The sequence below is a fragment of the Microcaecilia unicolor genome, chromosome 3 (assembly GCF_901765095.1).
Source record: "Microcaecilia unicolor chromosome 3, aMicUni1.1, whole genome shotgun sequence".
In the NCBI taxonomy this organism is placed as follows: domain Eukaryota; kingdom Metazoa; phylum Chordata; class Amphibia; order Gymnophiona; family Siphonopidae; genus Microcaecilia; species Microcaecilia unicolor.
The window spans coordinates 372,536,876-372,549,473 of NC_044033.1; the positions used below are offsets into that span (position 1 = coordinate 372,536,876).

At 43.6% G+C, this 12,598-nt stretch overlaps 1 protein-coding gene across 1 annotated transcript in view; it reads right to left on the reverse strand.

Moving 5' to 3' along the window:
- Positions 1-283: 283 nt before the first annotated feature.
- Positions 284-12,598, reverse strand: part of KRTCAP3 (keratinocyte associated protein 3) — a 35,636-nt gene continuing 23,321 nt past the window's right edge. Inside the window, exons 4-7 of the mRNA XM_030198583.1 lie at positions 5,832-6,032; positions 3,768-3,902; positions 3,217-3,315; positions 284-2,358 (exon numbers count right to left, since the gene is read on the reverse strand). Coding sequence (XP_030054443.1) covers positions 3,223-3,315; positions 3,768-3,902; positions 5,832-6,032 — 429 coding nt within the window. The 3' untranslated portion in view covers positions 284-2,358; positions 3,217-3,222. The remainder of the gene's footprint in view (positions 2,359-3,216; positions 3,316-3,767; positions 3,903-5,831; positions 6,033-12,598) is intronic.

Genomic DNA, 12,598 nt, shown 5'->3' on the forward strand with positions numbered 1-12,598 from the left:
ACTCCTTTGGTCCTTAAGGGTCTAACTGGTTTATAGCCAATATTGGTTTTCCAGCAGTCTATCACTCCAGTGTCAAGGCACTAAAATCTTGCATAGTCATTTTATTGCTGTTTGAAACATTGTGAGACTGGCTCAGACTATCACATTTTCTGTCAGCTTTTTGTCCAATGTTGTTTTATGTATTTCAGTAAAACAGAAGATGGAAGGTCAGATTTAGCCATGATAAGGTGCCTTCCTTGTACATTTTGATTTTTTTCCACTTCAATCTATAACAAGGTACCAACATTTACATGTCAATAGCGCACATAAATGTATAGTATACTCGCACTTGCACAAGCAAGTGTACACTTAGATGAGAGAGATTTGCATGCAGTGGAGGCAGCGCACATCTTGCTTAGCATGTAAATGTAAGGGGGGTGTTCACAGTGGAGAAGAATGGGCACAATTTACACAACATTTACACACAATTTGAAGAATACTATTAATTACATGCTACATCGCATGTGCACAATTTCCTTAGCTTGTAAACGTAAAGAAGTGTTCACAGTGGAGGAGAATGGGCAGAACCAAAATTTACATACAATTTAAAGAATACTATTAGTTACATGCTAAATCGCCACATTTAGGTGTGCCCACTTGTGCCTGTATTGACATGGCATAAGTGGGTGCACCTCAATGTAGGCACATTTATGCCAATTTACACTATATTCTATAAAATAATCTTGGCGCCCAGACTCCATTATATAATTCGCACCCAGTGCACAACATCTAGGCATCTAAATTGTGGTGCCCAGTTATAGAATTGCCCCCCTTTGGGGTAACACTGTTGATTACAAATTCTAGGTATATAACAGTAATAACAAATACAGCAGGCATATCATTATTCTTTGTTTTTACATTGCTGTTCTTGAGAAACAGTGCCTCAATAACACAAAATGATGTTCCCACTTCCACTGGTGCTAAGTTACTACAGAACTTAGATCTCCAGTAACTTTCAGCCCATTCTACTCAATTTGTTGGCTAAATAGTTTAATGGTTACAGCAAACAAGAAATTAAAATAGATACATTCAACTGTGTCTAATTTCATCACATAATTGTTTAATGGCAATGTGATACAAGGAGAACATAACCTGAGCTTTGCCTCAGTAAACACATTCAGCCAACTCAAAAAGTCAGTAATTTTCAGCATTCCTCTAAAGACACACTGCCCAGGCTGCAGTTGGCAGCTTTCCACTGTGAAAAATCAGAAGGAAAGAATGGCTGAATGGCCCCTGTTCCTAGTTATACCATCCTTGGCTGATGAAAGGGACACTTTCCAAGAAGGTAGCCACACAAGGCACACAAGTTCAAGGCACTGCATCTTTTTAAAACTAATGAAATTTGGTTTTTTAAAGGATAAAGGCCAGTTTTAATTACTAGAATGCATTTAAAGGTTCATATAGTACATAAACAATTCTGAAACAATTTGAAGAAATTTATAAACCCATTCCTTGGGCATGTTGTGAAATTATCAACTCTTCTCATAATTCACAACACATCTTAATAGTAGGAACTTAGCACAAATTCCTTACCCTGGCAGTTAATCCTAACACCTAAACATCACCATAAAATAGGAATCTAACTTAAAATAAAAAAAAAACTAATTCTAATCAGTATTAAAATAAATTAGGGCTTTTGCTAACGGCCCTGATGCTCCTCTTTACTGTGCTCAGTCAATGAGCAAAGTGTACTTTAAACAGACTGTCAGTCAATACAAACCTCTCATTTTCAGTGCAGACTGGAGTCAAAAATCCCCAAACTGACACAAATATATTCAACTGAAAAATAGAAATATCCCCTAGTAAAACTCTTTTTAGCTATATGTAGCACAAATAGAATATTTCCTATAGTAACCACACACATACCAGCACCGAAGTCTCTTGCTCTGAAAACTATGACTCCCTCAACTGCTACTAGATCCTTATTCCTATCCCAATTAACTGTGGCTCAACAATGTCACATTTGAATCACAATACCCTTAAAACTACGTAATACATCACAGTGCATGACAACATTAAATTCAGTCCCCAACAGTGTGACACTGTGTAATGACACTCAGCGGCAAACTCATTGGCCCAAGCAATGTTGGATGGCATCACAAGTGTCACACAAAGCTGGCATTGACCCAAAGCAATAACAGTTTACTGGGTCTAAGTTCTGGAACACGAGACTTTGCAGTTTCCCCATTTTGTAAGTAGGGTCTGTAAATTTTGCTTCATATTCTGTAGGTAGTACGTGAAGATTGATGGCAGATATGTGCTTCTCAAAACATGTCCTTGTGCAGAGCACAGGAAAATGGAGCCCACCCTTAACATTATCTGTAAGAAAAAATAAAAGGTGTACTACTGAGAAAACTATGCAATATATATTGTCACTACATATTAGGCATACGAACTTAATAACCAACACAGCAAAACCCCACATCTGAAAAGAACAACTGAAAAAAGGTTTTGCACAGTTAATTACTTCTAGCTGATTTTTTTTTTTTTAGTTTCATTCCCACAGGAAAGTGTTCGTAGTTTTTAAACCTCTTCCTAATCAGATCTATAAATTCTGGAATTAAGTAAAATTAGTTGTTTAGCAGAAGAAATGTGGATATAAACAGGGAGTTGAGGGAAGAGAGAATGCTTCCTAACTAGATGACAAACTTGGTCAAGGCCAACAAGTGGCAGGAAGAAATCCTGGAAGCAGAGCTAAAAGTAAAGGGCCAGGAAAATTTTTTCATTGTTCATGAGGTATGCTGCAGATAGAAATGTTACTCTGTCTAGGATGTCAGTGATGTCTGTGTCAACAACAAAATACAGAGTTAGCTAAAACCTCCACCCAATTTGCATATAAGCAGGCACAAGCATGTCTGTATTAGTACCTTTCAGTATACTAATGTGAATAAATGTACTTCAGTAAGCTCATGGGAAGAAAATGTTCTGTTAGGAAGCTTTGTAAGAATAAGAGTGGAGGAGTGGCCTAGTGGTTAGGGTGGTGGACTTTGGTCCTGAGGAACTGAGTTCGATTCCCGGCATAGGCAGCTCCTTGTGACTCTGGGCAAGTCACTTAACCCTCCATTGCCCCATGTAAGCCGCATTGAGCCTGCCATGAGTGGGAAAGCGCGGGGTACAAAAGTAATAAAAAATAAAAATAAATAAGTCATCATATAAGAAAGCATTTCAGAGCTTTACCTCTGATTAGGCACTGTCGTGCATGACTTTAGCTATGAGTTGATGCGTCTCCAGTCTGTGGCCCCCTACAGCTACTTTACCCGATGCTCCCTCCTGTAACTGTAAAAAGAATGGAATACTTCACTTGCTTCAGTAGACCATGCATCTTATACAAGCAACATATCCAGTTATAGCTAGAATACTATATCCTCCTCACCTCAACCCTAACCAAAACATTCACAAGTCACTGCAGTGAGAATGAGAACAGTGCTGCATAATCCTACAAAATTCCATGTTCACCAATAATACTGCAGTAACAACACTAACCTCCATGGCCCTGTCCTTACATATCTGCCTACTGTAATGCAATGCTCCATACATCCCCAGTAAAGAGGAAAAGAGAGGAACAAAACAAAGATTAAGGGGAGAAGAAAATGATGAGAATGAGGAAGGCAAGGAAAAGGGGCCAGGAACTGGAAGACAAAAATGTAAAAAAAGAAAAGGGAGGGTTAGATAGGGAGGAGAAGAGTGACAACATGGAACCCTCTATGACATTTGATAAATGCTCATACCCGCTCTCGGAAATAAGTCTCTCCATATGGCCCAATTCCACGCAAAATAAAGGCCACCACACAGCACCTGATGGACAGCGATGCCTCAAATGCAGCCAGAACCATAGAAGGAAACCAGAGAGCCAATGTTGTGTCCTACAGCATACAGGAAATACAGCAGTTAATGGGATCCACACATCCTATTCATTCTTCCTATGGAATGAGTGCCACGCTGAACATCAGGACACCCCCCCCCCCCCCCCAAACACACACACACACCCTAGGTACACCAAGTACAAGATAAGCCTTAAAAGAAGGAACATCCAGGGGGCATCATCTCATGCTCACTCGACAGGGGTCAGACATCTTCAAACATTACACAAATGGAGAGTGGGGCATGAGAGAGGGGGAGAATTGGAAAACTTGTAGAGATTTTAAAAACCTGCAAACACCTCTAAATGGTTTAGTTCAAATTAATATTTTGCAAAAGACCTTTTCAAATGTTGAAAATGCTTACAATTAATTGTTTTTATCTTTTTATATTTCTCTATGCAATACCTGTTGTAATTGACTGTAACTCGCCTTGATCTACTAATGAAAAGGTGTGAGCTAAATCTACCAGTGTTGTTCTTTTCATCTTTTGATAGGACAAAAGGGCAGTGCGTCCAATAAGGCTAGGCACAATGATTTGTGTACATCTGTGGTCAATTCAGCAGAGATCCTGAGTAGTGGAATGAAGAATAATGATGTTATAGGATATATGAATTTAGGGTCTATTGAGAAAATTTGCCATATCTCAGACCAGTAAGAGTTAACATTCGGACATTAAAAAAGTAAGTGTAAATAAACATGACCAGCAGGTAGATTTGTTTTAGACCAGAATAACTTCCAATTTATAGTGTCAGCTGGCAGATTCAATTGGTGTTCCCAGGCGTTCTCTATCTTTTTACAGTGATTCGTTAAACATACATGAAGTTGTTTGTAGATCTAGAGGCTTTTTTATTGCCCATATAAAGTAACTGAGAAGATTTCAGTCTTAGAAAGGGATGCAGAGAGAGAGGTAAGGAAGGAAGATAAGCAATCATTAAGCTGTGCCCATGAGTAGTGTTGGTCAAGTGGTAGATTGTGTAATGAGTTCAAATCCTCTAAGGGTTTTAATGTATCATTAAGGAGAAGTTGAGACATAGATAGAATACCACAATTACACAAAATAGACAAGTTGAGAAAAGATTCTTTAATTTTAATATGAGAGTTAAACCAGAGCGAGGTTTGTAAGTTTGAGGATATTGCCGTATTCTCTTAGGGTAGAAACAGTAGCTTTAAGCAGTTTTAGGTGCTGACGGTATTTAAATTTATCCATAGATAGCAGGATATGGATGTGTTATGAGTTTTTATATGTTTGTAATTTCTAATATTCAAAATTCTGTTTTGTAATTTCATTTTTATGTCTTGTGAGCAACCATCAAGGCAGATGGTGTTTCCCGTTGAAACAGGGCCCCTGTCAGGTCTCATAAATGAGAGGTGAGGGAAGGGAAGATTCATATATTATTCGTCCGGCTGGAAGTGTCTTTTTTTGATTCACCCCTACTCTTGGATTGTTTTGCTCTATAAGTAGAGGTTCTGGTTCCAATTTTTGGTTGTGCTGTGGTCTAGACTAAAAGGAATGCAGAGAAACTTGGTGAAATGATTTTCTCTAGGAAGTTCCAGTTTTCTGTAGTGGAAAGAAATTATCTCAGCAAATTGTGAGCACCAAAGTGGCATATTTTGCCAAAATCTGTCCATCTAGCAAGTTCTACATTTTATAAAAACAAGTTCCTCATTTAACACATAGCTCTTATCACATCCTTTCCTATAGTATTTTTAATGTCTGTTTCCAAAACACCAATGTCCTTACATTTTCCCCTACGCAGAATGTATTACTTTTGGACTGGGATGGAGACTGTGTGGAGTATCATCTCCTCACTACCTCCATCCCAGAGGGGACACTTAACACCCCTCCTTCAGTTTCTACAAACTCTATTTCCAAAATATCCCCAAAGAAAGGACCCTTGTACAGAAGTCAAAAAGGACACATCAAGGACTTACATAAATGCGTGTGGTGTCAAATGGGCAGTCATTGCTCATAATAGCAGATCTTGCGTCAGCTGGCAGGGCAGAAGAGTTACACCCAGCAATTAGTTTCTTTCCTCCATTGGCGATAGTTAGAGAAATTGCCACGAGCAATCCCACGAAGCAGGCAGCCGAAAGTAGAGCATTCAACAAAGACACACAAAGCAATGCCCAATGCTGTAAGAAATGTTTTTTAAAACGTGGAAAACGTAAGCAGCATCAAATGACATGACAAATCAATGCTGTGTTAGATATGCCTTTATGCACCGTGTACTTCCAAAACCTTAAGAAAAATAATATCCTTGATGCTTCAGAAGGCATGATTAGGGAGTTTGAGCATATCACTCAATCCATAAGAGCTCAAGTAGCTCTTGCATGGTTAAATATGCATATTAGATTGCTGGATTTCTGAACCCAAACATGACAGTCATCTTCTACCTCTGTAATCCTACAGATTATTTTATGTTTCTCAAAATCACTAGAAAATCATTTTTCAAAATCATTTTTGCAGATGCAGTTTACATATGACCAAAGAAAGAACAAAGTACATCTCACATTTTACCACCTTACAGAATGTGCACTGCACACGGCTAGAGATCAAGCACAGATGCTGTGGAGATCCTGGGAATAAGGCAGCCCCAGACCTGTGCAACAGTGTTTTTCAACCAGTGTGTCGTGGCTGCTCCCCAATCGCAGAGTCCACAGGGATCCTGCGGGAATCACTTCACTATCTTCCTCCTTCCCACTCCTCAGGTGTCTCTCCTATCTGCTGCAATTCTACAAACTTTGCAGTTGCCGGCAGCTATCCTCTGGCCAGCCTTGGGATCCTTCTTTCTGACAACTTCTTTTGTCGAGTGGGAGGGACACAGCAGCGGGAAAGCCTCCGGAGGGCCAGAGGAAGGCCTGTTCTAATAGCTGTATTCACCCGCAAAGTTTGTAGAATCACAGCAGAGACAGGCTGAACATAAAAGGAAGGGGAGAGAGGGCTGCACATAAAGGGAAGTGAAAAGGGGAGAGGGGGAGACGGGCTGCACGTGAAGGGAAAGGAAGAGGGGAGACGGGCTGCACGTGAAGGGAAAGGAAGAGGGGGAGACGGGCTGCACGTGAAGGGAAAGGAAGAGGGGAGACGGGCTGCACGTGAAAGGAAAGGAAGAGTGGGAGACGGGCTGCATGTGAAAGGAAAGGAAGAGGGGCTGCATGTGAAAGGAAAGGAAGAGGGGAGATGGCTGGCACATGGAGGGGAGAGGGGAAATGAGCTGCATATAAAGGGAAGAGGGAAGATGGGCTGCACATGCACGTGAAGGGAAAGGAAGAGGGGAGACGGGCTTACGTAAAGAGAAGGGAAGAGGGATGAACGGGAGACGGGCTGCGCATAAGAGAATGGAACGGGGATGAGGGGAGACAGGCTGCGCATAAAGAGAATGGAAAGGGGATGAGGGGAGACAGGCTGCGCGCATATAAGGGAAGAAAGAAAGGAGACGGGCTGAACATGAAGGGAAGAGGGGGAGACGGGCTGCGCATAAAGAGAAACAGAAAAGGATAGGGGCGACGGGGCTGCGGTATTAAAGGGAAGAGAGGCAATGGGCTGCGCATAAAGGGAAGAAAGGAGACGGGATGCAGATAAGGGAAGAGAAGAGGGGAGATTGGGTGCGCGGGAAGGGAAGGTGAGGAGGGGGTGCACGTAAAGGGAGGAGGAGAGGGGCGAAGGGCTACACATGAAGGAAAAGGGAAAGCAAGACAGATTTGAGGTGCAGGAAGAAAATTGAAGAGAAGCTGAACATGAAAGATCAGTTCCAAACAGACATAAGGCAGGAGGAGGTCTGAGGAAAATAAATAGCAAATGGAAGGGAAGACCTGGAAATAGAGTTAAGAGAACAGACAGAGGAAAGGCAGAACCAAAGACTGGGGAACAAGTTGATTAGAATAATAAAATCACCAGTCTAGAAAGGTAGGAAAAACGATTTTATTTTCAGTTTAGTGATTGAATTATGTGGGTGTTGAGAGTTTACATCTGTCGGCTTTATTGAGATAACCACTGAGCAAATCTTTGCACTGATAAGGGTATATATATTCTCTCCTACTCATCATAAGATGTCCTTTATTATTATTATTAGCATTGTATAGCGCTACAGACGCACGCAGCGCTGAATACCTGATACAAAGAGACAGTCCCTGCTCAAAAGAGCTTACAATCTAAATAATACAGACAGACAAGACAGTTACGGGTGAGGGAAAGTAATGGGTGAGAAGGGACAAGGGGAGGGCAATTGTGGCTAGGAAGCCAAAAGCAGCAGGTGAAAAGGTGGGTTTTCAGCATAGATTTGAAACAGGTAGAGATGGAGCTAGATGTACAGGTCCAGGAAGTCTATTCCAGGCATAAGGTGCCACGAGAGAAAAGGAGCGAAGCCTGGAGTCAGCAATGGAAGAGAAGGTGGATGACAAGAGAGATTGTTCAGTGAGCGGAGTTCACGGGGAGGAATGTAGGGAGAGATGAGAGCAGAGAGGTAATGGGGGGCTGCAGAGTGGATGCATTTAAAGGTCAGTACAAGAAGTTTAAACTGAATGCGGAAGCGGACAGGGAGCCAGTGAAGTCACTTGAGGAGCGAGCTAGTGTGGGTATAACGATTCTGGCAGAAAACAAGTCGTGCTGCAGAATTTTGGACAGATTGGAGAGGAGAGAGATGGCTGAGTGGAAGACCAGTGAGAAGTAAATTGCAATAGTCCAAGCGAGAGGCGACAAGGGTGTGGATAAGGGTTCTGGCTGCGTATTCAGAAAGGAAGGGGCGAATTTTGCTAATATTGTAGATAAAGAAGTGACAGGTTTTGGCGATCTGTTGAATATGGGCAGAGAAGGAGAGAGAGGAATCAAAGATGACTCCAAGGTTACGAGCCGAGGAGACAGGGAGGATGCGAGAGCCATTAATAGAGATAGAGAAAGGGGGAAGAGGGGAGGTGGGTTTAGGGGAAAAAATGAGACGTTCCGTTTTGGTCATGTTGAGCTTTAGATGGCGTTGAGACATCCAAGCAGCAATGTCAGACAAGCAGGCTGAGATTTTGTCCTGGATCGAGGTTGAGATTTCAGGGGTGGAGATGTAGATCTGAGAGTCATCAGCGTAAAGATGGTACTGGAAGCCATGGGATGAAATCAGGGTACCAAGGGAAGAGGTAGAGATGGAGAAGAGGAGGGGTCCAAGGACAGAGCCCTGAGGCACATCAACAGAAAGCGGGATGGAAGTTAAAGAGGATCCACCAGAGTGAACACTGAAAGAACAAAGCGAGAGGTAAGAGGAGAACCAGGAAAGAACAGGGCCCTGGAATCCAAATGAGGTCAGCGTATCTAGAAGTATAGTGTGGTCAACAGTGTCGAAAAGCAGCAGATAGGTCAAGAAGGATAAGGATAGAACAGAGTCCTCTGGATTTAGCCAGTAGTAGGTCATTAGAGACTCTGGTAAGTGGACTTTAAGTGGAAAGTCTTATATAATAAGCAAATGTTAATATAAAAATTACACAAAAAATATATTAAAGAAATATCATTCCCAAGTCAAGAAAAAAATACTAATAAATTAACTCAGAGGTTTTTAAGACCAGTGAAGACGTTCCATCGGCAGTTCTGTGTACAAAAGTTCACATGAAAGAGCCGAACACCTGAGGTCTTTTTCTCCTTGCTATTATGTACATATTTACCATGTAAGTGTGCAAGATGAAAAGGTTAAAAATCACTGTTCTAAAAGAACAAGAAAAAGGTGTTCAAATTATAAAGAAAATAGTCTCTTTCCTTAAAATGTACTTGAAAATGTCATTTTGAGTTCTTCTAAGTGGTGCAGCTGCTTTAACCCTTTAAAGGAAGGTTGTGCACATTTTTTAGTTCTAAATATTCCCTTAGGCCTTCTTGTCAATTTTAGCTGCTTCAAAGAGCATGTCTGCATTTCTACAAAGGAAAAACAAGATGCAATTGTGTAATCTCGGACTTGAAAAGGGAATCTGATATGATTTATATCCATAGCTGTAATCTGAATTACTGAACAGGAATACAACAAAATTAATATCTACTTATTTTCTTTCCCCATTTCCTCTGGGAGCTTTGCTAGATAGGAATCAAGGTGACTCGGAGCAGGGTAATTGCTGTCTTGTCTACTCTACTGGGCAAGCCTTATACTTTGTACTGTTGTAATTTTATTCCTGTGGGGATATGCAATCTGCCAGCCAATTTGAGATTGTGCGTTTTCCGATGGCGACTCCCCTCCTGTTGAGATCGAAAGAAACGAACAACTGGGCGGACTGTCTGAAGGGCTTTGTCCGCGCCACGTAAAAGGCCAATGCTCTCTTGCAGTCCAAGGTGTGCAAACTGCTCTCGCCAGGGTGGGTATGAGGTCGGGGAAAAAAATGTTGGCAAGACAATTGACTGGTTCAGATGGAAATCCGACTCCACCTACGTTCTCACCAAAAGGTTGTCCCCCCTGGCAAGGTACATCCGCCATCCGCTGCTAGACCAAATGATCCAGGTCACAGACATGCAGCCATGAGAGTCTGCACATCACTATACCTTGAGCAGCGATTCTGGATGTCACATCAAAAGAGTCGAAAGCATCCCTGGCCAGGAATTTTCAACATGCCTTCTGCTGCCTGACCACCTGGCGAAAAGGCTTGGCCTGCTCCGGAGGGAGGGCATCAACCAAGCTAGTCAGTTGCCTCACCGAGTTCTGCAAGTGGACGCTCTTGAAGAGCTGGTAAGACTGGATTCGGGCAGCGAACATAGTGGCCTGATACGTCTTCCTTCCAAAAGAGTCCAAGGTCCTAGCTTCTCTGCCTGGGGGCGCCGAGGCATAGTCTCTAGTACTCTTGGCTCTTTTGAGGGCGGAGTCCACCATCATGGAACTGTTGGGTAACTGAGACCTCATCAATCCAGATTCACTGTGGATTTGATACTGGGTATCAGCTTTCTTCGGGATCACGAGGCCAGACAGGGAACGACCAGTTCTGCATAAGGACTTCCTTGAGTACCTTAGTAGAGGAGCCGTCACAGCTCCTTACATGGAGGAGGATAGTCCAGGGCCTCGAGCATCTCAGCCTGGGCTCCTCCTGAACCTCCATAGGGAATGGAATGGCTGTAGCCATTTCCCAAACAAATTAAAGGACAGACTCTCCGGAGGAGATAGTCTCCATTCAGATTGGAGGGGAATGGTTTCCGAGGGAATCCCATACGACTCATCAGAAGAAAAGTATATGGGATCTCCCTCTGACTCCTACGAAACGCTCCTCTCAGTAACGGATAATACCTCTCTCAGGGAACTCCGAGACTGAGCCTGCCTCGACACCGAGGATCGACGTTTTCGATGGCGATGCCGAGAGGCCAACGCCTGCATGGACTGCGGCAAAGCTTCCTCCACCGACATCAAAGCGGAATCCACCTGGGTGGCAGCCGACACCAATGGTGCAAGCGGCACCGAGGGCGGGGACCTCACCGCAGGTGAAGGGCCAGACGCTGCTGCAGCAGGCGGTACGGAAGGCGCAAGCACCTCAGACACCGAAGCAGACCGACGCAGTAGTCCTTCCAGAAGCTCTGGAAGCAGGGTCCGGATGCGCTCATTGAGAGCCGCCATCGGAGAAGGCTGAGGGGTCAGTGGAACAGCCGGTGGCAGATCTGCTGAGGTTCAGGATGCAGGTACTGGGCTGTAGGAGACCGATTCATCGGCACCTCCTGTATAGAGAGGGAGTGGTCCTCTCGGCGCAGACGCTCTTCTCTGGGTGCAGAATCCTCGACGCCCCAGAGGTCCCGGCACCTCATGTAGGAGGAGATCGATGACGGTGCTTCTTCGCCTTCGCTCGATGCCCGTCATCAAGACTCCTTGGTACTGACAAGGACAACATGGAATCCACACGTCTCCTCGGGGTTGGATTCCATTGATGGTCAGTCCTGAGGGGGGTGGGGGCCTGCATAGCAGGAGGGCCTCAAGACAGGTGGAGGACCCACTCGATGCCTCACTGCTCCCAGCGTGACTTGTGTCTGTCAGCAGCCATTACCTCTGCTCCTAACGTCGATGCCTCCCCTCGATGTCGACATAGATGCTGCCCGACCTCGGAACCAATGTCGATGCCAACGTCGCAGGACCCACCGATCTCCAAAAAGCTTCTCTTGCTGGGAATGTCGTAGCCACCTGGATCTGTTTCTTCATACGAAGACACAGACTACAAGCAGCTGGGCTGTGGTCAGGCCCAAGGCACTGGACACCCAGGAATGGGTATCGATACCCGAGATTGATTCGGTTGCACCAAGTACAACATTTGAAGCCGCTGGGGTCTTCGAGGACATGGAAGGCAAAATGGCCTGGCCAAAATCAAAAGATGCGATTGTGCCAAAATGGAAGGGCACACAAAATGGGAAGAAGGCCAGCCGCGTCAAAAAAAAAAAATCAAAGAAAACAGGACAAATGGGAACTAAGAAGAAACTAAGGGAAATGCAACTTTTTTTTTTAAACAAAAAAAGCGAATAAACTCATGAAAAAAGAAGACTCTTTTCCCGGGGCTTCAACAAAAAATATCTGCCGCACCTCGTTGTGGAAAAAAGGAAACTGAGATATGTCAGTCAATGCATGCGTGGTGCGAGCTGCACGTGTGCCAGAAAACTCTGGCAAAACTGTTTTATTTTTGCTTTTGCAAACGTCGACCCACATGTGAGAATAAGTAGCCTGCTTGTCCTCGGAGAACTATGGATATTGAATCACTGTACACCAACATTCTACAGG